At 47.5% G+C, this 25,742-nt stretch overlaps 2 protein-coding genes across 3 annotated transcripts in view; both read right to left on the reverse strand.

Moving 5' to 3' along the window:
- The window catches only part of BIN2 (bridging integrator 2), a 45,882-nt gene extending 42,986 nt beyond the window's left edge, over nt 1-2,896 (reverse strand). The window contains exon 1 of one of the 2 annotated variants that reach the window (XM_054527241.2): nt 2,735-2,896. In XM_054527241.2, coding sequence (XP_054383216.2) covers nt 2,735-2,815 — 81 coding nt within the window. In that variant the 5' untranslated portion in view covers nt 2,816-2,896. The remainder of the gene's footprint in view (nt 1-2,734) is intronic. The other variant, XM_002823241.4, reaches the window with a different exon arrangement.
- A 4,423-nt stretch (nt 2,897-7,319) lies between these two features.
- On the reverse strand, nt 7,320-25,137 carry CELA1 (chymotrypsin like elastase 1). Its single transcript, XM_024257229.2, has 8 exons — nt 25,098-25,137; nt 24,311-24,393; nt 22,251-22,351; nt 21,071-21,196; nt 19,740-19,876; nt 18,363-18,508; nt 8,562-8,711; nt 7,320-7,472 (listed from the first exon to the last, which is right to left on the reverse strand). The coding sequence occupies exons 1-8, from the start codon at nt 25,135-25,137 to the stop codon at nt 7,455-7,457; spliced, it is 801 nt and encodes a 266-aa protein (XP_024112997.1). The 3' UTR covers nt 7,320-7,454.
- Nucleotides 25,138-25,742: the final 605 nt, after the last annotated feature.

Here is a 25,742-nt window from a genome sequence, read left to right on the forward strand (position 1 = left end):
TCTTTTGAGCCTTGTTTCCTTATTTCTAAAACAGAGATGCTAATAACCTGCTTAAAGGGTTGAATAGATGAAGGGAGATGACATCGGTAGAATGTTGGCTCCATAAAGGGAGAGAGAATCACTTTGTCTTTTGTTTTTTTTTTGAGACAGAGTTTTGCTCTTGTTGCCCAAGTTGGAGTGCAATGGCGCGATCTCGGCTCACGGCAACCTCCGCCTCCCAGGTTCAAGCCATTCTCCTGCCTCAGCCTTCTGAGTAGCTGGGATTACAGGCATGCGCCACCACGCCCGGCTAATTTTGTATTTTTAGTAGTAGAGACGGGGTTTCTCCATGTTGGTCAGGCTGGTCCCGAACTCCCGACCTCAGGAGATCCACCTGCCTGGGCCTCCCAAAGTGCTGGGATTACAGGCGTGAGCCACTGCACCCTGCTGATAATCACTTTCTTATATCCCTGTCTCTGGTCCATAATAGGCATTTGATATTTGACACATTTCGCTATTTGACATGTTAGCTATTACTTATTACTCAGATTACATCCAACTGCTTGCAGAAAAAGCAGAAAGTGTTGCAAGGAATTCTTTCATTTTAGTGCAAATTTCTCCCTCTTTATCTCGCTCTCAATAACTTCCCAAGACTCAAGGACTGGCTTCAGGCTGACTGAGCTGAGCTCCCTTCCGGCATCCCAGGCCATTCCCACCTTATTGAAGTTCAACCTCTGCCTACCCTTGTGTCTAGTCTAGGTTCAGAATATCTTGTTTTCTTCATCAACTGGGAATCCCTCATGGCAGATTTCAGTTTGCTCCTCTTTGTCTACTTCCTCAGGGTTCAGGCCAGAAGAACCTGAGAGACTGGTTCTGTCTTTGGGAAGTATTTGACTCTGAGTCAAATGTGACACCTTTTCAATTTAGTGTTCTTACCATATTGAGTTTCATCAAGAACATCAACCCTCTCATTTTACAGGTGCAAGATCTGAAGCCCAGAGCAGGACATTATTTAGCCAAGGTTTGGAGTCTATGCTTACAAAGGAATGAAAGCCCAAAGCAAGGTTATAGTGTTGACGAGAGGCTAGATGAAGACAGAATATGCAAGAGTGAAATACAATCAATTGTATGTCTTTTATTTTTATTTATTTATTTTTATTTTTTGAGACAGAGTCTCCCTCTGCTTGAGTGTGGTGTAGTGTGATCACTGCTCACTGCAGTCTTGATCTCCTGGGCTCAAGCGGTCCTCCCACCTTGGCCTCCCAAAGTGCTGGGATTACAGGAGTGAGCCACTATGCCTGGCTGATATGTCTTTTTAAAATTACTTTATTCATGAGTGTTTTGTCTTTTAGGGTTTTTTTTTCAACCACAGTGTGGCCTTCTCTCCAGTATCTCCTGCTCGCCCACACTGTTTCTAGCTAGACCTTCCCATAGGCCCTTCTCTTGGGTCTACCAGATTTGTAACTCTTCAGAGAGGCTGAAACTAGGATCAAGGTGAAGTTAGGGTAAGTGAAGTAACGAAGTCTGGCTACACAAACTCTTTCCCTTTTCCTCCTCTCTTTCACATGACCTCAAATGATAGAAAAAACCTCCCTTCCACTGTGGTCTCTTAAAGTCAGGAGCTACATCTACATTCCATCAGTTTTCTGCTGATAAATGAACTCGGGAGAGCTGGTTGCCTTTAAGCCTTCCCAGGGTTCAAACCAGCGCTCCACCTTTAGAAGATAATAGGGATATTTCAGTTGTTAAGCAGAGCTGTTCATCCAAATGCTTCTAAGTCAATCAGCTCTTAGAAAATCAAAACTTCTCCGTTGTAGAAGGCAGGTTGGGCTTAATAAAGAGAGAGAGAAAAAAAGGAAAACCGAAACTCTTATCTCAGGTCCTTCTTGTCTCTCTTCACCCGCTCTTTCTTCTGGCTGACATGTCTTCCCAAAGAGCCTTGTCTACTACAGGGTTGGTAGGTGGAGAGCAGAGGCTTAGGTTAGAAGCAAAGAAAATATTCTGGACAGGTAGAAACAAAAATGCCATCAAAATATGTAGAGAATGTCCCCACGATCTAGATTGCCAAGCAAGTAACAGATGGCCAGCCTACCTAAATGCCAGTGCTGGGGCAGGGCTACCTGGCACTAACCAAGGACACACTCTGAACACAGATGTGGTTCATCACCCTGGGAGGTGTACTCCCCAACGCCAAAGGGAGGGTACAAGAAGCAGATTTGGGCTCCTGCTTACGTCAGCTGAAACACCACCCAGAGGCCAGGCAGGGTGAGGTAGGGGGAGAACTATGCAGGATTATTCTAGCCTTCGGTGGGGGGTGCTGCTGGCATCCGCTGCATCTCTGTCTTTGGGGAAATTGCCCTCTGTGGAAAATTACCCTCCAATTTCATCATCTGTAAAATACCAATTTTGGATTGCTAGCACAAAATTTGATACAAAGGTGGCCACCACCGTCACTTCCTTTCTTTCACCTCTTCTGGGTCAGCCTGAGGGTTGTCGAAGGTTCTGCCAGAGACTGTTGTCTCCCCAGCTACCCGCATCCTTGCCCAAGATCGGGTGGCGGTCTCCGACCTCTCTCCAATCTGCCAGTTTTCATGGAAGCCCAATCCTCGCTCCCGTTTCCCTGGGAAAGCGGGAGACCCTTCTCGTCAGACCAGACCCTTCGGGGCCCCTGAGCACCCTGCCCGCCCCTCCTGCCCGCCCGGGCTCGGCCTCGGCTCCCTGCGGGCCAGACAGACGGCGAGGCCCGGCCACCTACCTTCTCCTGGGCCCTGCTAAACTTCTTCTGCACCTGCTTGGCGAAGAGGCCGGCCGCGCCGCCTGCCTTGCCCTCTGCCATCCTGCCAACTCCCTGGGGGCCGCCGCCTTGGCCCCGCGCCCTGTGGTTTTCTGAGGCCCCCGAGGAGGAAGTGCGGGCTCCCGGCATGCCTTGCATCCGGCCCCAGCCCTGAGCCACCTCAGGCCGCCCCTGGCCAGCCCTGAGGCCCGCCCCTCGGCCCACCACTGTCAGCCGCAGCAGGCCGGCTCGGAGGGGCGGGGACGGGGCCTGCCCTCAGGCAGCGCTCGCTTGAGGCCACCTTCCGAGCTCCAACCCCTGCCCGAAACCTCGGCCTCACTGAACCAGGTCCTCAGCGGTGGGCCCAGACTCATTCGCTCCGGAAAGCCAGTTCCCATCACGCTGAGCACTGGAGAGCAACTGCCACCGCAGGGTAGAAAATGGTGTGGGTTCCACTCAGCGAGAGGACCTACCATATGGAAAACACGTTTAGGTTCTGTGAGTATGCATGCGAAGCCGCCATGTAAACTGCGTTTCTTGCTCCAGGTTGCGGTGTAGGCTCTAAGCCTGGAACTGGTAGGGATAGAGTGCAGAAAGGGAGCAGGACACCAGAGCCTGGCTTGAAAGAGAGAAACAGGCCGGGCGCGGTGGCTCACTCCTGTAATCCTAGCACTTCGGGAGGCCGAGGCGGGTGGATCGCCTGAGGTCAGGAGATCAGCGTGACCAATATGGTGATAAACCCCGTCTCTACTAAAAATACAAAAATTAGCTGGGCGTGGCGGCGCACGCCTGTATTCCCAGCTACTCGAGAGGCTGACGCAGGAGAATTGTTTGAACTCGGGAGGCAGAGGTTGCAGTGAGCCGAAATCGCGCCACTGCACTCCAGCCTGGGCGACAGAGCGACACTCCGTCTCAAAAAAAAAAAAAAAAAAGGAACAACTAAGCTGGAGATAGAAACAGGGTAGGGGGCTGGTTCTTAGGCAAGGGAATGATTGCATTGAAAAAAAGGCTGAGGAGGATAGTATGGATCCCCGTGCTGGGGATGAGGAGCAAGTTTTTCTAGTTGGAGTACAGTGTACTGGATGGAGGCAGAATGTGAACACAGACACAGATTGTGCAAATTGGGGTGGGGCTGTTGAGATGACAACTATTGTTTCTCTAGGGGGAAGTTCTCCAAAAAATTCTTCCCTGACCTATTTGCGGGGATAGCTTGAGATTAGGACACTAGGTGTGGAGGAACCATGTACTCAGATTTTACAGTGCAGGTAAAATTTCCTCAAGGAAGGGAAGAAGGTCAAAATAACACTTCCTAAGGGGTGGAAGAGGAAGATAAGGGCCTGACACAAAATTAGAGGCCCTTGTATGCTATTGTGTTCCTCTTCTTTCTCCAAAACAATCATTACTGCACTCAAGGTCAACTGTGTACCAGGCATTGCTGGGTGTTCTGAAACTAAGGATGAATAAAATGCAATCCCTGACCTTAAGATGCTTAATGAAGTCTGTCCAGGCACCACGGCTCACACCTGTAATCCCAACACTTTACGAGGCTGAGGCAGGCGGATTGCTTGAACCCAGGAGTTTGAGACTAGCCTGGGCAACATAGCAAGACCTTGTCTCTGCTAAAAATACAAAAATTAATTGGGCATGGTGGCACACACCTGTAGTCCCAGCTATCAGGGAGGCCGGGGTGGGAGGATCACCCGAGCCAAGGGAGGTAGAGGCTGCAGTGAGCCCTGATGGTGCCACTGCATTCCAGCCTGGGCAAAGCGTGAGACCCTTTCTCAATAAATAAAGAATAAATATTAATAAATAAGTACATAAATAAAGATGCTTAAAGTCTGGAGCTGGAGATAGGTGGGTAATCAGGTGATTATAATGTAATGTGCTTAATTCATTTGTAGAGATGGATACAAAATTTTCTGGCAACAGGTGATTAGGGTTTGTTTGTTTGGAGACAGGGTCTTGCTTTGTTGCCAGGCTGGAGTGCAGCAGTGCCATCAGGGCTCACTGCAGCCTCTACCTCCCAGGCCCAAGTGATGCTCTCACCTCAGCCTCCTGAGTAGCTGGGGCTAAGGTGCGTGCATGCCACCACTCCTGGCTACCCAGGCTGATCTGGAACTCTTGAGCTCAAGCAATCCACCCGCCTCAGCCTCCAAAAGTGCTGGGATTACAGGTATGAACCACCGTGCCCTGCCAGGCGATTAGGGTTTATTCTGGATGTTAGCTTTGGTGATGCCCTGGAAGAGGCAGGATGATGAAAGTAGAAGGACTTGATATTGGATGGGGAGAAGTGGGGAGAAGCATGGAGAATAGCAGTACTGCGGGAACACTGAGAGTAGATGGCAATGCTAACAGGTGTGTCACTGGCAGAAGGAGGCCAATACCTGTGTCCCTGCCAGGATTACATGGCATCCTCAGCAATGCAACCCAGCCACTGTCTCCTAAGAAACTCTGTTTAGTGCCAATATCTTGCAAACTGAAATTGATGGTCACCAAATCATGTAGTGTTAGAGAAGAAACAACCCTTAGAAGTTAATTAGATAGGGAAATTGAGTCACAGAAAGGGCTGATGACTTGCCCACAGCCACCCAGCTCCTCAGTGGTGGAACTGGGATGGGAACAGACTCGGCCTCTTATAGCACATGGAGTGTTCTAGAGGCCTCTGCTGAGCCTGCCAATTCTAGGGTCTGTCTCAGCCAGTTTCTCCTTCTGTAATGTTTGATACCCTAGTCCCTCTTGTCTGGTCTTAAGTGATTGACATGAAAAGCTGCTTCTCATCCTTTTTAGCCTTCCCCTTTCAGTTCCCCCTTTGCTTTCTCATAGGCCACTCTAACACACTGAGCCCTGGCCAGGATACAGCAGAATTATCAGTTTCCCAGTTCTCTGTGGTTTATAGAACCCTGGATCCGGTTGCCTATTTTAGTCCCAGCCTTGAAGTGCCGATTCACACTTAGCTTGAGGCCCTATGTTGTTGTTGCCTCTTCCTTTCTGTTCTGCCTCTTCCCCTCAACCCTTTCCTTTCTTTGTTTAGTATCTTCTCTTCTCTCCTTTTTTCTATTCTTAGCTCTCCAGTCTCCATTATTTTTTTTTTTTTTTTTTTTGAGACAGAATCTCACTTCGTTGCCCAGGCTGGAATGCAGTGGCGCAATCTTGGCTCACTGCGGCCTCCACCTCCCAGGCCCAAGCGATTTTCTCCAGTCTCCTTTCTAATTTGTGACTTTCTTAGTCTGCTGGTATCTGCCCTGCCTCCTAATCTTACACTTCTATCTCTAGTGTATCCTAGTAGTTGCCATCACCCAGAAACTTGGAGTGGGCGCTCGTTTTAGGCATTAAAGGGGGAAACAAAAGAAGGATGAGCCCACAGTATACCTGGGAAAGACAGGGCATATTCAGTCACTCAGGAACTTTTTTGTTTGTTTGTTTTGAGACGGAGTCTTGCTTTGTTGCCCAGGCTAGAGTGCAGTGGCACGATCTCAGCTCACTGCAACCTCCACCTCCTGGGTTCGAGGAGTTTTCCTGCCTCAGCCTCTTGAGTAGCTGGGATTACAGGCGCCTGCCACTGCGCCCAGCTAATTTTTGTATTTTTAATAGAGACGGGGATTCACCATCTTGGCCAGGCTGATCTCGAATTCCTGACCTCGTGATCCACCCACTTCGGCCTCCCAAAGTGCTGGGATTACAGGCGTGAGCCACCGTACCCAGCCCACTCAGGAACTTTTTTTTTTTTTTTTTTTTTGAGATGGTCTTTCGCTCTTGTTGCCCAGGCTGGAGTGCAATGGTGCAATCTTGGCTCACTGCAACCTCCACCTCCCGGGTTCAAGCGATTCTCCTGCCTCAGCCTCCCAAGTAGCTGGAATTATAGGCGCCCACCACCACACCCAGCTGATTTTTGTATTTTTTTTAGTAGAGAGGGGGTTTCGCTATGCTGGCCAGGCTGGTCACGAACTCCTGACCTCAGGTGATCCACCCGCCTCAGCATCCCAAAGTGCTGGGATTACAGGCGTCAGCCACTGCGCCCGGCCCACTCGGGAACTTTTTAAAGCACTCTGTGCCTTCGAATATAGCAAATATCCACAGGAATAGGGCAGATGGACAGATTAGTGGATAGGTAGATCCTAAAGTAACCCAAAATGGATAACATAAAGCTACTCCCCACTGGGTTTGTGGACTGGTAGAGGTAGCAGCAAAGGGAAAACCCAGCCTGCAGATGTGGTGAAATCCAACTTGGATCCTATAACTGCATTTCTTCTAAATCAGTGGTCCCCAACCTTTTTGGCACCAGGGACCCGTTTCGTGGAAGACAATTTTCCACGAATCAGGGTGGGGGATGGTTTCGAGATGATTCAAGGGCATTACATTTATTGTGTACTATATTTCTATTATTATTACATTGTAATACATAGTGAACTAATTATACAATTCACCATAATGTAGAATCAGTGGGAGCCCTGAGCTTGTTTTCCTGCAACTAGACAGTCCTGTCTGGGGGTGATGGGAGACAGTGACAGATCATCAGGCATAGGGACCCTTGCTCTGGAGGGCTTAATTACAAATAGACACAGTATGATAATGTATATCTAGTTTTATTTGCTTTTCTATCAATGGCTCAATAGTCTTTTAGAATGTGTTTTACTTTTTGATCGCAAGTCCTGTTGCAGATCTAAGAACCATTTTGGGAAGGTCGTTGGACTCAGGAAAATGTTCAGTTGGAGGCGATGACCTGAAGGAAAGACAGTTATGTCCACAGTCAGTAACTCCTGCCTACCTCCTTTCTTGTTTCCTCAGGGCTCCCAGTTAAGTATGGTTTTGTAGTGGGTTTATGGGAAGTTGACAGGGTGTGGGGACAGGGAGGCAGGAAGTCAGCCTCAACTGTGATAGGACAGCTCAGTGTTACAGCTACATACCCAGAATACAGTGGCAAAGACAGACCTTGAAATGGCCGTGAGCCAAGATTAATACACAAGGCTCCAGAATGTGTTTGAAGGGTGGAGGGCACAGTGAAATGTGTTGTGTGGCCTTTCCACCAGGTCAGTGTAGGCAGAGCCTCACCTAACTCTCAAGCATTATTTAAGGTGGTAAAACCTGTCAAAAATTAGAGCAGGCCGGGCGCTGTGGCTCATGCCTGTAATCCCAGCACTTTGGGTGGCAGGTGGATCAGTTGAGGTCAGGAGTTCAAGACCAGCCTGACCAACATGGTGAAACCCGGTCTCTACTAAAAATACAAAAAAAAATTAACCAGGTTTGGTGGTGCATGCCTATAATCCCAACTACTTGGGAGGCTGAGGCAGGAGAATCACTTGAACCCAGGAGGCAGAGGCTGCAGTGAGCCGAGATCAAGCCACTGCACTCCAGCCTGGGTGACACAGTGAGACTCTGTCTCAAAAAAAAAAAAAAAAAAAGTTAGAGCAAATTACCATAATGTCCTTAGAAAGACCTTGCGGGAGAGGAAGTCGGTGCCTCCTTCCCTTGCCTAGGAGTATGCAGGCCTTTCTGAACCTGTTTTTCCCTGGGCTTTGACTTAGGAAGGCACTGATATGTCCCTGATTCAGATTTGATGTTGCCACTGTCTTACCCTAAGCAATAAACAATACAGTGAAGTCTGCTCTGTGGGTATGTGAAGGGGAGGGAATTCAGGATGGCAGCCTTATTGAGGGAAAGTACACTGTGGAAGGAAGGGAAGGGAGTAAACACATGAATGTGGTAAGGAAGATGACGGCTTGCCCAGTCCATCCAACGTTTGTTCCCCAACCCAGCCAGTGCATAGGTCTCCAGGTGACCCCATTTCAACCCATCATTTGAGAGGACTCACATTATTTATCCAGGAGATGTAAGCAGAGACCCGGGTGAAGACTGTAGGCTTCTTGGAGACATTACAGCCCCGGCTGGACACAAAGCTGGTCACTCCATGGACAGAATACTTGCCATTCACCAAGCAATGGAGGGGGCCCCCAGAGTCACCCTGCAGGGAGGAGAAACAGAATCCTAAAACTCCAGATCTTCGGGGTTTTGCTTGCACTCCCCTCGCCCCCTGTCTCTGGTTGTGAAATTCTGTACAGTTTTAAAGCTCCAATGCAAATCTCCACTTCCTTCATGTCCCCACAATGAAAATGAATCTCTTCTTCCTTTCTAAACAACCACAATATTTCTTCTCTTTTGCTGCACTTATTTCATGTTCTGCCTTGTATTTTGGTTTCATAATTTGTTTGTACCGCCTTACACATGTCTATGAGCTTCCTGAGACAAAAACTCTTACCAAGATCTTTCCTCTCCACAATGCTAGCATAGAACTTTAAATATCTAAAGTTCAATCGCTTTTATTGGCTTAAATTGAACCTGGGGTGGAAAAAATAGGGCATTCTAATAATTTCTTTATCCCCAGCATTTAGACCAATGGGTATTATTAGACCAAGTATTTAGACTTGGTAGTCAAAACATGCTAAACTAAACTGGAATGAAGAGGGAAGTGATGTATTAGGTTACATGCTCAATTGGGAACCTGGGTTTATGGAATATGATCTTGCCTCCCTTCTTACTCAGCTTCTAGAATGCCAGGTCCATAATGCCACACATAAAATGGGAAGATACTTCTCTGGAAAAACTGAACTGTCCAAGAGGAAAGACCTAAAGGTACTGACATTGGAGGTCCTCCACTAAAATGGCCTAGCCAGGTCACCTGACAGAGAATCCACTATTGATGAACCCCATCTAAGGCTCAGAGCTACCAATCAGCCCACCCACTCTGGGTAAAAATACCACCCCCACTCTGAAATAAAAGCAGATGGTTAAGGATCACTAAACATCTAAAGAATGCCTCTAGCCAGGCGCGGTGACTCGTGCCTGTAATCCCAGCACTTTGGGAGGCTGAGGCGGGCAGATCACGAGGTCAGGAGATTGAGACCATCCTGGCTAACACGGTGAAACCCCATCTCTACTAAAAATACAAAAAATTAGCCGGGCGTGGTGGCAGGTGCCTGTAGTCCCAGCTACTCGGGAGGCTGAGGCAGGAGAATGGCGTGAACCTGGGAGGCAGAGCTTGCAGTGAGCCAAGATGGTGCCAGTGGGCTCCAGCCTGGGCGACAGAGTGAGACTCTGTCTCAAAAAAAAAAAAAAAAAAAGGAATTCCTCTAATACAAAAATAAAGATTGAAACAAAGAAACAAGAAGCTAAATAAAAAATGAAGGCAACCAAGACTATGCAGGGAGAAGAAAACAAGCAATAAAACCGTAACTAATAGGCTGGGAGTGGTGGCTCACACCTGTAATCCCAGCACTTTGGGAGGCTGAGGCGGGCGGATCACCTGAGGTCAGGAGTTCAAGACTAGGCCAACACAGTGAAACCCCTAAAACTCTACTAAAAATACAAAAATTAGCCAGGTGTGGTGGTACATGCCTGTAATCCCAGTTACTCAGGAGGCTGAGGCAGACGAATCGCTTGAACCCAGGAGCTGCAGGTTGTAGTGAGCCGAGATTGCACCACTGCACTTCAGCCTGGGCGACAGAGCGAGACTCCGTCTCAAAACAAACAAACAAACAAACAAAAAACATGACTAATATGCATCCATGATACAAGAATGGCATACTACTAAACAACATTCAGACAGCAAAAAAAGCCTTTGGAAATTACAAATTTGATAGATTTAGAAATGAGAGACTGGAAGAGTTGGAACATAAGGTAGAACAAACAAGATATAGAGAAAACAAGAGGACCAGCTTAGGAGGTAAACATGTGAATAACAGAAATTCTAGAAAGGGAAAAGTAGAGTGGGAGGAAATCAACAAATAAACAACATTTTCTGGATCAAAGGTCTGGAGTTTCCGGGAAAACCCACCCATTAAGTGTCCCTCACAACGAATGCAAATAGATCCACATAGACCACTAGGTCAAGAGAAGATGATATAGGTCACTTAACAAATTAGTGGAGTGTGTGGGGTTGAATTAATGAAAAATTGACTATATTAAGCAAATGAAAAAGACAGTTATTAACAGACATTGAAAAAATTGAAAAAGTTGTGTAGCAAGGGCTGACCTTGGTGGTTTATGACTGTAATCCCAGCACTTTGGGAGGCTGAGGCAGGAGGACTGCTTAAGCTAAAGCCAGGAGTTTGAGACCAGCCTGGGGTACAAACCGAGACCCCCATCTCTATTAAAAAATTGTAAAAAATCAGCTGAGTGTGGTGGCATGTGCCTGTAGTCCTGGCTACTCAGGAGACTGAGGTGGGAGGATTTCTTGAGCCCAGAAATTCAAGGCTGCAATGAGCTGTGATTGTGCTACTGCACTCCAGCCTGGGTGACAGAGTAAGAGCCTGTCTCTTTAAAAAAAAAAAAAAAAAAAAGTTATGCAGTAAATGAAAAGTAAACCTAGAATATATTACATGATTTTATTGTAAATAGCATTTTATATAATCATAGTAAATACTGAATGTTGATCTAACCAAAATATTTTGAGAGGTTGAGATGGTGATCAGAAAATGTCATGCTTGGAAGGCAGGCATGTGTATATAAAAAATAAAGAGAATCACATCTGCCATAATGTCTGAACTGAAAAACAGCAGTGTAAGTGTATAATTTTAAAGATATAGAGGTAGACACCAAAAAAATCAGCTGAAGAGTTGAAAGTGGCCTCCCATGGGGTGGGAGAACTAGAGTAGCTATTCTTTTCCATTATTGAGCCCCATAATCTTATTTGCCAATTTAAGCTTCAATAAAAAGTAAAACTTGGGGCCAGGTGTGGTGGCTTACACCTGTAATCCCAGCACTTTGGGAAGCCGAGGTGGGTGGATCACGTGAGGCCAGGAGTTTGAGACCAGCCTGGCCAACATAGCGAAACCCTGACTCTACTAAAAATACAAAAAAAATTAGCCAGGTATGGTGGCTCATGCCTGTCATCCCAACTACTGAGGAGGCTGAGGCACAAGAACCCAGGAGGAGGAGGTTGCAGTGAGCTGAGATCACGCCACTGTACTCCAGCCTGGGTGACAGAGCAAGACTCTGTCTCAAACACAAACAAAAGTGAAACTTAAAGAAAACTAGGGAAAGAGACCAAAATTTCAAATTGGGATAATTCTGTGTGTGTGTTTGTTTTGAGATGGAGTCTTGCTCTGTCATCCAGGCTGGAGTGCAGTAGTGCCATTTCGGCTCACTGCAACCACCACCTCCTGGGTTCAGGTGATTCTCTTGCCTCAGCCGCCCGAGTAGCTGGGACTACAGACGTGCAGCCCCACTCCCCGTTAAATTTTTTTTTTCTTTAGAGACTGAGTTTCGCTCTTGTTGCCCAGGCTGGAGTGTAATGGCATGATCTCAGCTCACTGCCACTTCTGCCTCCCAGGTTCAAGCAGTTCTGCCTCAGCCTCCCAATTAGCTGGGATTACAGGCATAAACCACCACACCTGGCTAATTTTGCATTTTTAGTAGAGATGAGGTTTCACTATGTTGGTCAGGTTGGTCTTGAACTCCTGACCTCAGGTGATCCACCCACTGTGGCCTCCCAAAGTGCTGGGATTACCAACATGAGCCACTGAGCCCGACTGTTTTTTTTTTTTAAGACAGAGCCTCTGCCCAGGCTGGAGTGCAGTGGTATGATCATAGCTCACCGCAGTCTCAATCTCCTGGGCTCAAGCAATCCTCCCACTTCAGTATCCCAAGTAGCTGGGACCACAGTGTGCGCCACCTTGCCTGGCTAATTTTTTAAATTTTTGCAGAGACAGGGTCTCCCTATGTTGCTGAGGCTAATCTGTAACTCCTGAGTTTAAGTGATCCTCCCACCTCAGCCTCCCAAAGTGCTGGGATTATAGGCATAAGCCACCATGCCCAGCCAAGGGTAATTATTTTAAAGTGGAACTACCTGTACTCCACCCTAACTGCTATTTAGGAAAGGATGTTTTCTTTAGATTATTGTACTCAAAACAAAACAATCTCTTCCACCTAAATTCTGTTAGGAATTTAAGAGTATTTCAGGGGCTAGAGGAATGATAGGTTAATGAATTGTATATAATACTATTGTCTTGTGCTGATTGACCCGAGAAGAGACCAAGCCTCTGGAGAGAGGGAGAGTGTGGCTGAGGATTTTAGAGCAGAAGGAAGAGTTGGAAAAGAAATCAGTGGGAATGGGCTGATTGAAATGGGAGGTTCTAAGTGAATCCACTCTGAGGAGAAGGGTTGGAGACCCAGAACTGTGAAAGCCCAGAAGACACACTATTTGAGAAACTCCATTGGGGAGGGACCTGGGGACACAATTGCCTCCGAGAATTGTCAATTTGGAGTGGCAGCCAGAAGAAAAGTACTCGTTTTTTAGAGCTCAGGGCTTACGGGAGAGCACAGGCATGTGTATTCACTCAGAAAGGTTAAACCTTAGGAGGTTATAGGTGAAGCTGGCTGATGAGGGCCTAGAAGAGGTTGCATTATGCATTAGTCTATTTTCCCCCTTATTCCCATGTAGAGTCCCTCTGATACAGGACTTTTAAATGTTAATACCAGGAAAGTCTAGGGCAAGCTAGGATGAATTGGCTACTTTATTTCCATGGTTCTTTGTACTTATACCACAAAAAACTTTTTAATCCTTTTTTCTTTGAGACAGAGTCTTGCTCTGTTGCCCAGGCTGGAGTGCAGTGGCACGATCTCAGCTCACTGCAAGCCCCACCTCCCCAGTTCACACCATTATTCTTCCTCAGCCTCCCGAGTAGGTGGGACTACAGGCGCCCGCCACCACGGCCTGGCTAATTTTTTGTATTTTTAGTAGAGATGGGGTTTCACCGTGTTAGCCAGGATGGTCTCGATCTCCTGATCTCGTGATCCGCCTGCCTTGGCCTCCCAAAGTGCTGGGATTACAGGCATGAGCCACCACGCCTGGCCTAATCCTTTCATTTTATAGTTTCAGCCAGCCTGCCAGCTTCTCTTTCTCCTCCATCTAGTTTGGACCTTGCAGTTGATCTGCAATCCTGTCCTTTTACTCCAATCATGCAGGAAACTGACTTTGAGTAAAACAGAGTGAATCATATATCCATGTGGTCGTAGTCTGGTCTCCAAACAGCCAGTCAGCAATATCTTGGAGGACTATCCTCCCATTCGCACTAACTATTCCAGACCCATACAACCCTTTCGCCTTCATTTTCAGCAGTGAAGTTGACTCATCCTAGTTCATGAGTAACTAGAAGCAATAATGTAGAACACCTGCCAACGTTCGGCTACCAAATCCTGCAAACTTTTCTATGTCTGTGTGCACATCTGGTATCCCTCTTCCTGTTCAGAGCCAGCTCCACCTGTGCTCTTAGTTCCATCTCTTTCTTCTCCTGTGGGATCTTGTGCCATCCATTATTATTATTACCTCTCTCTGACTCTACAGGATTCTTTCCTCTCTGCCTATTTATGCACTCAATTTTCTTTTCTCTTTTCTTTTTTGAGACGGAGTCTCACTCTGTCACCTAGACTGGAGTGCAGTGGTGCGATCTTGGCTCACTGCAACCTCTGCCTCCTAGGTTCGAGCAATTCTCCTGCCTCAGCCTCCTGAGTAGCTAGGATTACAGGCACATGCCACCATGCCTGGCTACTTTTTTGTATGTTTAGTAGAGATGGGGTTTCACCATGCTGGCCAGGCTGGTCTCGAACTCCTGACCTTGTGATCTGCCCGCCACGGCCTCCCAACGCACTGATATTACAGGCGTGAGCCACTGCGCCCGGCCAATTTTCTTCTCTTAGCTACCAGCTTTTTTTGTTCTTCCTTTTTTTTTTTTTTTGTCCTCTTTTGAGACAGGGTCTCACTCTGTTGCCCAGGCTGGAGTGCAGTGGTGTGATCATAGCTCACTGCAGCCTCGAACTCCTTGGCTCAAGTGATCTTCCCACCTCAGCCTTCTAAGTAGCTGGGGTTACAGGTGCACACCACTACATCCAACTAATTTTTAAAATTTTCGTAGAGATGAAGTCTCCCTACGTTTCCCAGGCTGGTCTCTAACTCCTGGGCTCAAGCGATCCTCCTGCCTCAATCTGCCAAAATCTTGGGATTACAGGCATGAGCTACTACACCCGGCCGGTTATATTTGTTATTGCCTCTTTATTCCTTACCCTTCGGACAAACTTCTGCCCTCACCACTCCACTAAAACTGCTCTTGCCAAGGTTACAATTGCCAAAGTGGCCACTTTCAGCTCTTATCTACTGTGGCTTCTGGGTGAATTGTATATTATGTGATATCTGTAAGTACTTCCTGAGATTTCATAATACTCTTATTAGCAGGTTTTTATCTTACATCTACTTCTCCTTTCTTAGATCCTAGTGGTTTCTTTGTCCTCCACCTATCCCTGAAACACTCAAGTATTTATGTTCTGATAGTTCTTTCCCAACCCACTGCTCTTTTCTCATTGAACAGTGTTTCCCTGGGATGGGATCTGATTTGTTCTCAGTGGGTATCTCTAGCCCAGCTCTTCCCCCAGGCCCCACTCTTTCTATCTAATTTCTTGGCCAGGCATGGTGGCTCATGCCTGTAATCTCAGCACTTTGGGAGGCTGAGGTCAGGAGTTTGAGACTTAGCCTGGCCAACATGGGGAAACCCCATCTCTACTAAAAATACAAAAATTAGCCGGGTGTTGTGGCACATGCCTGTAATCCCAGCTACTCAGGAACATGAGGTAGTAGAATCACTTGAGCCTGTGAGACAGAGGGGGCAGTGAGCTGAGATCGCGCTACTGCACTCCAGCCTGGGTGAGAGAGGGAGACTCCATCTCAAACAAAACAAAAAAAACACCAAATTTCTTACCGGTTGCTATACCTGAATGTCCCATTGGGATCTCAGACAAAACTTGTCCAGAACCAAACTCATCATCTTCTCTGTCAAACTCTGTAAATCTTGTCTCAGGGCAACAACGCCTTCCCCCAAATCACTTAAACCGGATGCCTGGCTGTTGTTCCAGATCCTCCTCCTTCCCTCCTCCGGTTCCTATCACCAGTGCCTTAATTCAGGCCCTCAAATTTCTTGCTTAGATCATTGCAATAGCCCTCTAGGCAATCTCCCTGCCTCTCTTGCCTTCTTCAAAAACATGCCTAAAGAACACTTCTAAAAGGTGAATCTGGTTGTTCTAGTCTCCTGTTTAGAAGTCTTCAATGGCTTCCCAATGCCCAAGAGATAAGGGTCATGTCCCCAAGCCTGGCATTTGAAGCCCTGAGTTGTAACAGCTCTTGCTTGCCTCTCTAGTCTTACCTCCTGACATTTCCTAGTATGGTGGTAGCTTCTATTCTAGCCCAGGGGTCAGCAAACCTCTTCTGTTAAGGGCCAAACAGTACATATTTCAGGCTTTGCAGGCCATACAGTCTTAGTTGCAACTACTTTGTGTTGTAGTACAAAAGCAGCCATAGGCTGGGCATGGTGCCTCACGCCTATAATCCCAGCCCTCTAGGAGGCCAAGGCAGGAGGATTGCTTGAGGCCAGGAGTTCAAGACCAGCCTGGGCATCATAGTGAAACCTTGTCACTACCAAAAACAAAACAAAATTAGCTGGGTGTGATGGCATGTGCCTGTGATCCTAGCTACTTGGGATGCTGAGGTGGGAGGATCATTTGAGCCCAGGAAGTTGAGGCTGCAGTGAGCCAAGATGGCACCACTGCACTCCAGCCTGAGTGATAGAGCAAGACCTTGTCTCTTAAAAAAAAAAAAAAAAAAAAAAGCAGCCATAAACAGTTTGTAAATGAGCAACTGTGACTGTGTTCCAATGAAATGTTATTTATAGGCACTGCAATTTTATATATTTTTCATGTGTCATGACATATTATTATTCTGATTTTTTTCCTTACCATTAATAAATGTAATAATCCCAGACTGGGCAACATGGTGAAACCCTGTCTCTACAAAAAACACAAAAAATTAGCTGGGTATGGTGGTGTGTGCCTGTAGTCCCAGCTACTAGGGAGGCTGAGGTGGGAAAATCACTTGAGCCTAGGAGGCAGAGGTTACAGTGAACCATGATGGTACAACTGAACTCCAGCCTGGGCAACAGAGTAAGACCCTGTCTCAAAAAAAAAAAAAAAAAAAAAAAAAAAAAACATACATATACATATATATGGCCAGGTGCGGTGGCTCACGCCTGTAATCCCAGCACTTTGGGAGGCAGAGGCAGGTGGATCACGAGGTCAAGAGTCCGAGACCAGCCAGTTCGAGACCAGCCTTGCCAACATGGTGAAATCCTGTCTCTATTAAAAATACAAAAATTAGTGGATGTGGTGGTGCGTGCCTGTAATCCCAGCTACTCGGGAGGCTGAGGCAGAAGAATTGCTTGAACCCGGGAGGCAGAGGTTTCAGTGAGCTGAGATTGCGCCACTGCACTCCAGCCTGGGCGACAGAGTGAGACTCCATCTCAGAAAAAAAAAAAATATATACACACACACACACACACACATATATAGAAATCGAAATGTAATAACCATTCTAAGCTCATGGGCCATATAAAAACAAGCAGTGAGCTAGATTCGGCTTGTGGACCTCCAGCCTCTGCTCTACTCTAGCCTTAGGGAATGCCCCATAATTCTCTATGTACTCTAGGTTGTTTCTTGGCCCCCTGCCTTTATTCATGCCATTCCCTCCCTCTGAATGTCTTTTCTCCTTTTTGCCTGGCCTATTCGTATTTACCCCTCAGGACCCACTACAAATTCTACTTTCTTGGGGAAGGCAGGTCTTTTCTGGCCCCAGTAGGTAGAGGTAAGTACCTACCCTTGGGCTTCCATATCACCTATGCACATCCTGATTATTAACACTTAACCACATTGTATTACAATGTTCTATTGTATGTCTGCGCCTCTAGTTTCTTTACTTGACACTGTTGGATCCATCTTTGTATCCTTAGCACTTAGCACAATGCCTAGCATATAGTAGATATATAATGAATAGTTGTTAAACTGCATTAAAAAATCTGAGGTGGGGCATGGTGGCTCACGCCTGTATTCCCAGCACTTTGGGAGGCCGAGGTGGGAGGATCACTTGAGCCCTGGAGTCCGAGACCAGCCTGGGCCACAAAGCAAGACCCCATCTCTATATTAAAATAATAATAATTAAAAAAGCTTAAAAAGAGAAATCTGTAAGATAGTTTATGGCTGATTGATCTTGTCAAAATGGAGGAAGGTTATATTTGTTATATATAAGCTATTATAAAATTATTTTGTGCACTTTCCCCTATCAAACTCACCTGTACATACTGCCAGAAATATCACTGGGGTAAAGGGATGGTGGTAGAGGAACTGCAAGAGAAGTTGGACTGATTGGTAAGAGGGGGCAGGGTACTGCTAATACACCATCACAACCACCTCTCCAGGCTCAGCTCCATCGCTGCCATTAAAAAATCTAGGTAACAAATTCTAAGAACACACACATATACCAACAACAACATACAAATGTTGGGCCACGTACAAACTTTGAAGTGAGGGCATCGAGCAAGATCAATTTTAAGATTCCTTTCAACTTTGAGTTTCTGCAGGTGTAGAGTTACCAGCACAGGATCATTCTCACTTAGATGCCAGAGTAGAAAATTGAGTCTGTGTAGGACTAAGAGTAAGTGTGGAATAGGGAGGTGAGGAAGAGGGGTGGAGGGATAGGCAGAGAGTGGTGGGACCTGGGGTGGGACCCCCTGCAAGTGTTCACCTGGCATCCGGAGCGAACTCCATCTCCACCAGCACACACCATGGTGTTCTTCACAGTGGAGCCCCAGTAGGAGGAGCTGGAGCAGATGGTGTAGTCCACAGAGGGCAGGTAAGCCTGCTGCAGGGTCTGGGCCAGCTGCCCATTGGCTGAACAGAACACACGGCATTGGCAGTCAGCTCCAGATGTGGTCCAGCGGAAAAACCTTCCACCCCTGCCACACCTTCCCAAACTCTTGTGAAAGCTGAACTCAGGGCAAACTCCTTCTCTCTCCCTGTTGCATGTGGTGGATCCTCTGTCTTCTCTCTTTATATGGCCGCACAGGACCCTTCCCTCAGGGAGGCAGCCATGCTTACTGTACCTAGGCTCCAAGCCACCAACCCTACTCTTGCTTCTTTTCACTCGTGGATAACTTAGTTGCGCCATGGAATGGCCTTATTTGTGGATGATTTATCTGTCTGTTCTGTTTCCTCCTTGCAAGCTCCATGGAGCAGAACTGGGATTGTGCATGCTTGTTTCCATTTCTTTTTTTTTTTTTTTTTGAGATGGAGTTTCACTCTTGTTGCCCAGGCTGGAGTGCAGTGGAGCAATCTCGGCTCACCACAACCTCCGCCTCCCAGGTTCAAGAGATTCTCCTGCCTCAGCCTGATGAGTAGCTGGGATTACAGGCATGTACCACCATGCCCGGCTAATTTTGTATTTTTAGTAGAGATGGGGTTTCTCCATGTTGGTCAGGCTTAAGTGATCCTCCTTCCTCAGCCTCCTGAGTACCTGGGACTACAGAATCATGCCACCACACTCAACTAAGGATCCTTAATTTCTCTGGACCTTGGTTTCCTCATGTATAAAATGAAGGGCTGGCTGGGTGCAGTGGCACATGCCTGTAATCCCAGCACTCTGGGAGGCTGAGGTGGGAGGATTTCTTAAGCTCAGGAGTTTGAGGCCAGCCTAGGCAATATAGCGAGATCCCATCTCTACAAAAAAATTTAAAAATTAGCTGAGTGTGGTGGTACATGCCTATAGTCCCAGCTACTCAGGAGGCTGAGGTGGGAGGATCACTTGAGCCCAGGAAGTGGAGGTTGCAGCCTGGGTGACAGAGCGAAACCCTGTCTCTAAATAAATAAATAAATTTTTAAAATGGGGGGCTGGTAAAAAAAAATTCTCTGATAAAGTCTTTTTTTGTTCTAAGAGTCCATGAATCTGTCAACTACTTCACAGACCATTCTTAGCTTGATATAATGCATCAGTTATTGTATCTATGGTTCCTTTAGCTCCTGGTCTCTGGCCATAAGCACCTAGGACCACAGAAAAAGGTGCCTTAGAAGCTCAGCTACCTAATCAAGATTCCCGTGGTGGATTGTGCCAATGTAGGCAACTTACTCTTGGTCCTGCCCCAGCCTGTGATGTAGCAGGGACTGTTGTTAGCCAGGATGGCTCCCTCCTGGGGCAGAACACCCAGCTGGACATAGCTATTGAGGGTAACGCTCTGGGCCAGGCGTAGCAGGGCGATGTCATAGCTGCAGGAGAAAAGGAGACTGCTCACTCATGGGATCAGCTCTTCCCTGAGGTCAGCATATACACTGGCCCTCTCTAAGCATTTGTATCCCCGTGGAATTGGAAAGTGACGACTTTGAAGAAGGACGGGGCTCACTTGCTAAGCCTCAAACTAGAGCAATTACAATTTAACATGTAAACATTCTATGTTTAACAGCAGCATCTGCTGGTGGGACATTGGTATTGCAGCCTAGCTCTGACCTTTGCAACCCAGGAAAGTAGAGAATGGGGGAATCTGAAGGAGCAGAGTGGCGTGGTCTTGGTGGCAGAGTTCTCAAACAAGAAAAATGTAAAAGGCTGAGTGGCTCTACAAGCTCAGTAGAATATCCCAATTCCTTGAACCCACCCCCACCTCCACATGCTATAGAATTGACCACCATTTTAATTATTTATTTTCCAGAAGTTTACAACTCAACTTGCAATTTTCCCGTGTAAGATTCACTTTAGGAAATTTACTTTTGCTGATGGAGTCTATTCTATAATGTGAATAATAAATAATGATAAAACCCCCCATAGAAACAGAACATTAAAATCTGCAGAGAAGGGTAATCCACTGTGCAAACCAGCCTGGATCCAACAAATCCTAAAGGTCTTCAAAGATTCTCAAGCCCTCCAGAACCTCAGTTCTCTTTTTCTTATGAGACAGAGTCTCACTCTGTCACCCAGGCTGGAGTGCAGTGGCGCGATCTCAGCTCACTGCACCCTCTTCCTCCTGGGTTCAAGTGATTCTCCTGTAATCAAGCGATTACAGGCACGTGCCACCACGCCTGCCTAATTTTTTTTTTTTTCGTATTTTTAGTAGAGACAGGGTTTCACCATATTGGTCAGGCTGGTCTCAAACTCCTGACCTCAGGTGATCCGCCTGCCTTGGCTTCCCAAAGTGTTGGAATTACAGGCATGAGCCACTGTGCCTGGCCCAGAACCTAAATTTTCAAAGTCCTCCTGGATGAATGAGCCAGCTCATTGCTCCCTCTAGGACATGGTGCCCTCTCTCAGGCTCAGCTGGGCTCCTTAACTAAAGGCAAGGCCAGGAGCCATGGACCAGGTTTCAGGCCATGCAATCCCTCTAGCCCTCTGAAAGAACAGGTGAAGGCAGCCAGTTGTTGGCTAGTCAGGCCTCACTGCCCAGCCCAGGGCTAGCTTGGACTTGCTCCTACCCGGCAGCCACGTTATCGCTGTTCCAGTATGGATGCACCACGATCTTTTGCACACTCACGGACTGCTCAGTGCCATCATTCTGGCTCAGGTTATGGTCTCCAGCCACCACGCGGAAAGTCTTCTGGCTGGTGTGAGAGAAGGACGCCCTGAGTCATCCAGGGGACTCAAACCTTCTCTTTACCCCACTTAGAGAAAAGTTGAAAAACCATCTTTTATTTTATTATTATTATTTAGGAATTTTTTTTTTTTTTTTAGAGATGGGGTTTTGCTGTGTTGCCCAGGCTGGCTTCAAACTCCCAGGCTCAAGCGATCCTCCCACCGCAGCTTCCCTAGTAGCTGGGACTACAGGTGTGAGCCACTGTGCCCAGGTTTTGTTTCTTATTTTAGGACAGGAACCCATCTTATCTGGTCTAGGCAGAGGAGGGATATAAGACTCTCCAAAATGAGAAAGTAACAAGCTCTTTCATTCCCTAATTGACTAACTTGTGGAAGTGAAAAAAACTACCATCACTTTCATTTTCTCGGTTTAACATCATAGGCTGAATATCTTGTAACCTGGGAGAGTTGTAGTGTGCATAAATGAAATAATGGCTCTCAGCCACTAAGATTTTGAAGGAAGCATAGACTTCTAGGCTAGTCGTTCTTAAAGCGTGGTTCCTGGGCTGCAGCATGGGCATCACCTGGAAACTTGTTAGAAATGCAGATTATCAGGCCTCACCCTGGACCTACCAAATTAGAAACTCTGCTGGGTGGGGCCCAGCAATCTGTGCCTTCCAGGTGATTCTGACACATGCTCAGATGTGAAAACCATTGCCCAAGACAAATAGGAAAAAATAGTCACCAGTCAGACATTGACTAGGCACTTACATATTTACTCAATCCTCACAACATTTCTACAAAGTAAATGTTCTTAGCCCATTTTGAAGATAGGAGAATGGGGGCATAGTTGCCCAAGGCTACATAGCTAGAATTTGGTGGAGCAAGATTTAAATTTGAGTCTCCCTGACTCCAAAGTTTGTACTTTCAGCATACTACCTCCCTGCAGGCCCTGAATAGGAAAGGGGCCACTGCCCAGTCCCTGAAGTGCTGTCCAGAGAGGGCAAAGTTATATCATCCTTCAGAAGGGTCAGCCCCTTCCCCTTCCAGGGGCCCAGGAAAGCTCGTCTTTGTTTTTCTTACTAATCCACACAGTGAGCAGCTGTCATCACCCAGTTCCGTCTGATGAGGGTCCCTCCACAGGTGTGATACCAGGAACTTCCAGACCGGTACTGGAGGGAAATCTAGATGGGGAGGAAAGAAAGAAGGGATAGGTTGGTGTTTCTCAAATGGTTTTGCCCCAGGTCGGTTGCAGTGGCTCATGCCAGTAATTCCAGCACTTTGGAAGGCTGAGACAGGAGGATCAGTTGAGCCTAGGAGCTGGAGACCAGCCTGGGCAACATAGTGAGACCTCACCTCTACAACATCAAAAATAATTAAATATAAAAGACTTTGCCTCAAACTACATGTCACCTCCTTAAAGTCCTGCTGTCCTTCAAAACATTCTCTTTCTGGGCTAGGGATGGCAAATAGGTTTCATCTGACCTGCCAATTGCTACTGATTGGTTGGTAGTGGCCACCTGGAGTGTGGCATTGATAAGGGGTGTGTAGATGCTTCTGGGGTCAGCAGGAAGGGATGCTCCATCGCTTGGTGATGTTTGCTGTGTACATGGATGAGGAGTAAAGGCACACAGTGTATTTGGCATTATCTCTCTAGGTTGTTGCAATGGACCTAGAACCCATTGCAACTCCTTTTTTGGAACTCCTTCTACCTCTGTTCTCCCTTAAAGAGGAACTATAGGCCAGGCACCGTGGCTCACGCCTGTGATCCCAGCACTTTGGGAGGCCGAGGCAGGTGGTTCACGAGGTCAGGAGATCAAGACCATCCTGGCCAACACGGTGAAACCCCATCTCTACTAAAAATGCAAAAATTAGTCGGGCGTGGTGGCATGCACCTGTAGTCCCAGCTACTCAGGAGGCTGAGGCAGGAGAATCGCTTGAACCCAGGAGGTGGAGGTTACAGTGAGCTGAGATAGCGTCACTGCACTGCAGCCTGGTGACAGAGCGAGACTCCATCGCCCTCCCTCCTCCCCCAAAAGAGAGGAACTATAGGCAAAGATTTGCTCCATCACCTAAGCCCAACAGGCTTAGGTCTCCAGAGCTGTACCTTCAGTGTTTTCAAGACATCTCCTGTCTCCCCACTTCAGGGACTACTTAGAAATACCAATGGGAGGCCAGGCGCGGTGGCTCACGCCTGTAATCTCAGCACTTTGGGAGGCTGAGGCCGGTGGATCACCTGAGGTCAGGAGTTTGAGACCAGCCTGGCCAACATGGTGAAACCCCGTCTCTACTAAAAATACAAAAATTAGCTGGGCATGGTGACAGGCACCTGTAATCCCAGCTACTCAGGAGGCTGACGCAGGAGAATTGCTTGAACCCAGGAGGCAGAGGTTGCGGTGAGCCGAGATCATGCCATTGCACTCTAGCCTGGGCAATGAGAGCGAAACTCCATCTAAAAAAAAAAATACACCAATAGGATGTTTGTTTTTATCAGTTCATGTCTCTTCCTCTAGCATCTCATATTATGTAATAGCTCTACTCCTGAAAACTGGGGCTCAGACTTTTATAAGCTAAAACTCTGATTGCAGTGATATCCTCTCAAAGTGTGGATCTTCACCAGTTAATTTGCCAGGTTTACATATTTAGATCACTTAAATCAGGGCCCAGCTGCCCTGTTAGGAAAGTGGAAACTCTAAATAGCCAACTAAGCAGCATGCTGTACGTGTGTGTGTGTGTGTGCGCGCGCGCACACGCGAAAGCATTGTGACGCACACGCGAAAGCATTGTGACACACACTGTGGAGTGGTGTGCGTGTGAGTTTCAAGGTATGTGGAGTCCAAGGTGCCTTTCTGGCACCCAGTCTTTCTTGCGTGGCACAAGTGCTGTTGCTGGGAATATAAATGTATCTTGTGTTTGGGTGTGTGCCTTGAAGAGGGACTGTGGTTGGTGTATAAATCCCCTCCTCCAAGCCTTTTGCATTTAGAAAACCACCTAAGCCTGATCCCATCCATCTTTAAAATCGAGAACCTAGACAGTTGGAGAGCTGCTTGTTGATAGGGACATGCACAAACACACATGATACCTTATGTCATGCACTGAGCTCTTATTTGGGTGGAAGTCTGGGGCTGGGAAGGAACACCCACCTGAGAGGGCCAGGAATTCCTCCCGGCCTCTGTCCCTCCGACTACGCGGGCATTGGTTTCCGGAAAGTCCTGGGTGCTGTGTCCTTTGTGGGGCAGAAGAAAAGTGAGTGATGACTAAGCATGGGGTCAGCCAGGGGTAGGGGTGGGGGGTGGCGATTGTGCTTTGAGGAATGTTAGCCTTGTCTGCAAATTCACAGTTCCTCTCTAACGAATGAGGGGCCCAGCTGTGAGTTCTCTGAGCCCCTTTTGGAAACAGGGGTGCCTGGGTGCCTTCTGTTTCCCCCAGGTGTTCCCAGAACTCTGGCATGCTATGAAGGACCTCTCTCAAACCACTAGGCTAGGCTCCAGAGGCTCCTTGTGGTCTCCTCTTTGCTCAAGATCACCCTTTGGCCTGAAGAGAACCCTCCTACTCTTTGACCCCCATCAGCCCCCTAATGCTTTGGCAAGATTCTCCAGGGTTCAGGGCCTGCAGTGCACACCCCAGTCAGGCACCTTCTGAGGAAGTCCTCCTGTCAATGGGGGTGGTGGGGAAGCCCAGGGACCCACCCCACTACCAGATGGGGCTTCTCTCTGCTTTGTGGCCCAGGGACCTGCCACCCAGAGGGGCCTGAATAGCCAGTGGCCCTGACCTTTTCTGTCTTGGCCTCCAGGAGAGTAAGGACGCTCTGCAAGGCGGAGTGTCCCACTTGCCCTGGGACAGGGTGCTGGCCTGGACTTAGGGAAAATTTGCTGATCCTCCTGCCCAAGTCCCCCACCCTATAGACCTCAGGCCTCATGATCCACTTACCATAAAGGACTAGGGTTGCGAACACCAGGAAGCGCAGCATGTTGCCGATGGAGTAGACCACTGCCTTCTTGCTTGGACCAAGCCCTCTTTATACTCCTCTTAGCAGCAGCTTTGCTGACCGTCTTCTTGCCAACTGGCAGAGCTGAGGGTGCAAGGCAGGGAAAATCACAGGTGACATGGAAATACAAATGAAAATATTTCTTTTCAAGTAAACTAATGTATCTGTTATTCAAAGACAGAACAAGGCCAGAGCTGAATTTATCATTTGCTTTTAATTGAAAAGCATCCAACAAACTCTTTTTCAGAAATAAGACGGAGAACCAGGGCTGGTTTTTCCTTAAGGGAGCACCTCTCGTCATCCATCACTCTCTCATTGTCCTCAGTGGCACCATAAATGCAGAGACTTGCCCCGTGCACTAGCAGCTGGAGGCCAGGGGGATAGTGGAAGAGGGGAGAGTGGCTAGCAAGGGCAAGGAAGACACAGCAACTCTCTCTGCCCAAAGAGGGAGATGGCACATGCCCCCAGGATCCAGGCATAGGTGTAAATGCAGACACAAAAGCCAAGTAGATGCAGTGGAGAGAATTCTGGGGGAGGAAAGTACTGAGAAACAGGCTTGGGCCCTCTCAGATGGAGAGCCAAGAAGG

The sequence above is a fragment of the Pongo abelii genome, chromosome 10 (assembly GCF_028885655.2).
Source record: "Pongo abelii isolate AG06213 chromosome 10, NHGRI_mPonAbe1-v2.0_pri, whole genome shotgun sequence".
In the NCBI taxonomy this organism is placed as follows: Eukaryota; Metazoa; Chordata; class Mammalia; order Primates; family Hominidae; genus Pongo; species Pongo abelii.

Bases quoted from the DNA above. Each gene is read 5' to 3' on its own strand.
- CELA1 (XM_024257229.2), bottom strand. From the start codon at position 25,137: ATGCTGCGCTTCCTGGTGTTCGCAACCCTAGTCCTTTATG. The intron at 19,877-21,070 runs GTAGGAGCAAGT...TTTCTCCTGCAG, and splicing joins AGCGATAACGTGGCTGCCGG to CTATGACATCGCCCTGCTAC. The intron at 8,712-18,362 runs GTGAACACTTGC...TCCTCCCTGCAG, and splicing joins GAGTTCGCTCCGGATGCCAG to GGTGACTCTGGGGGCCCCCT.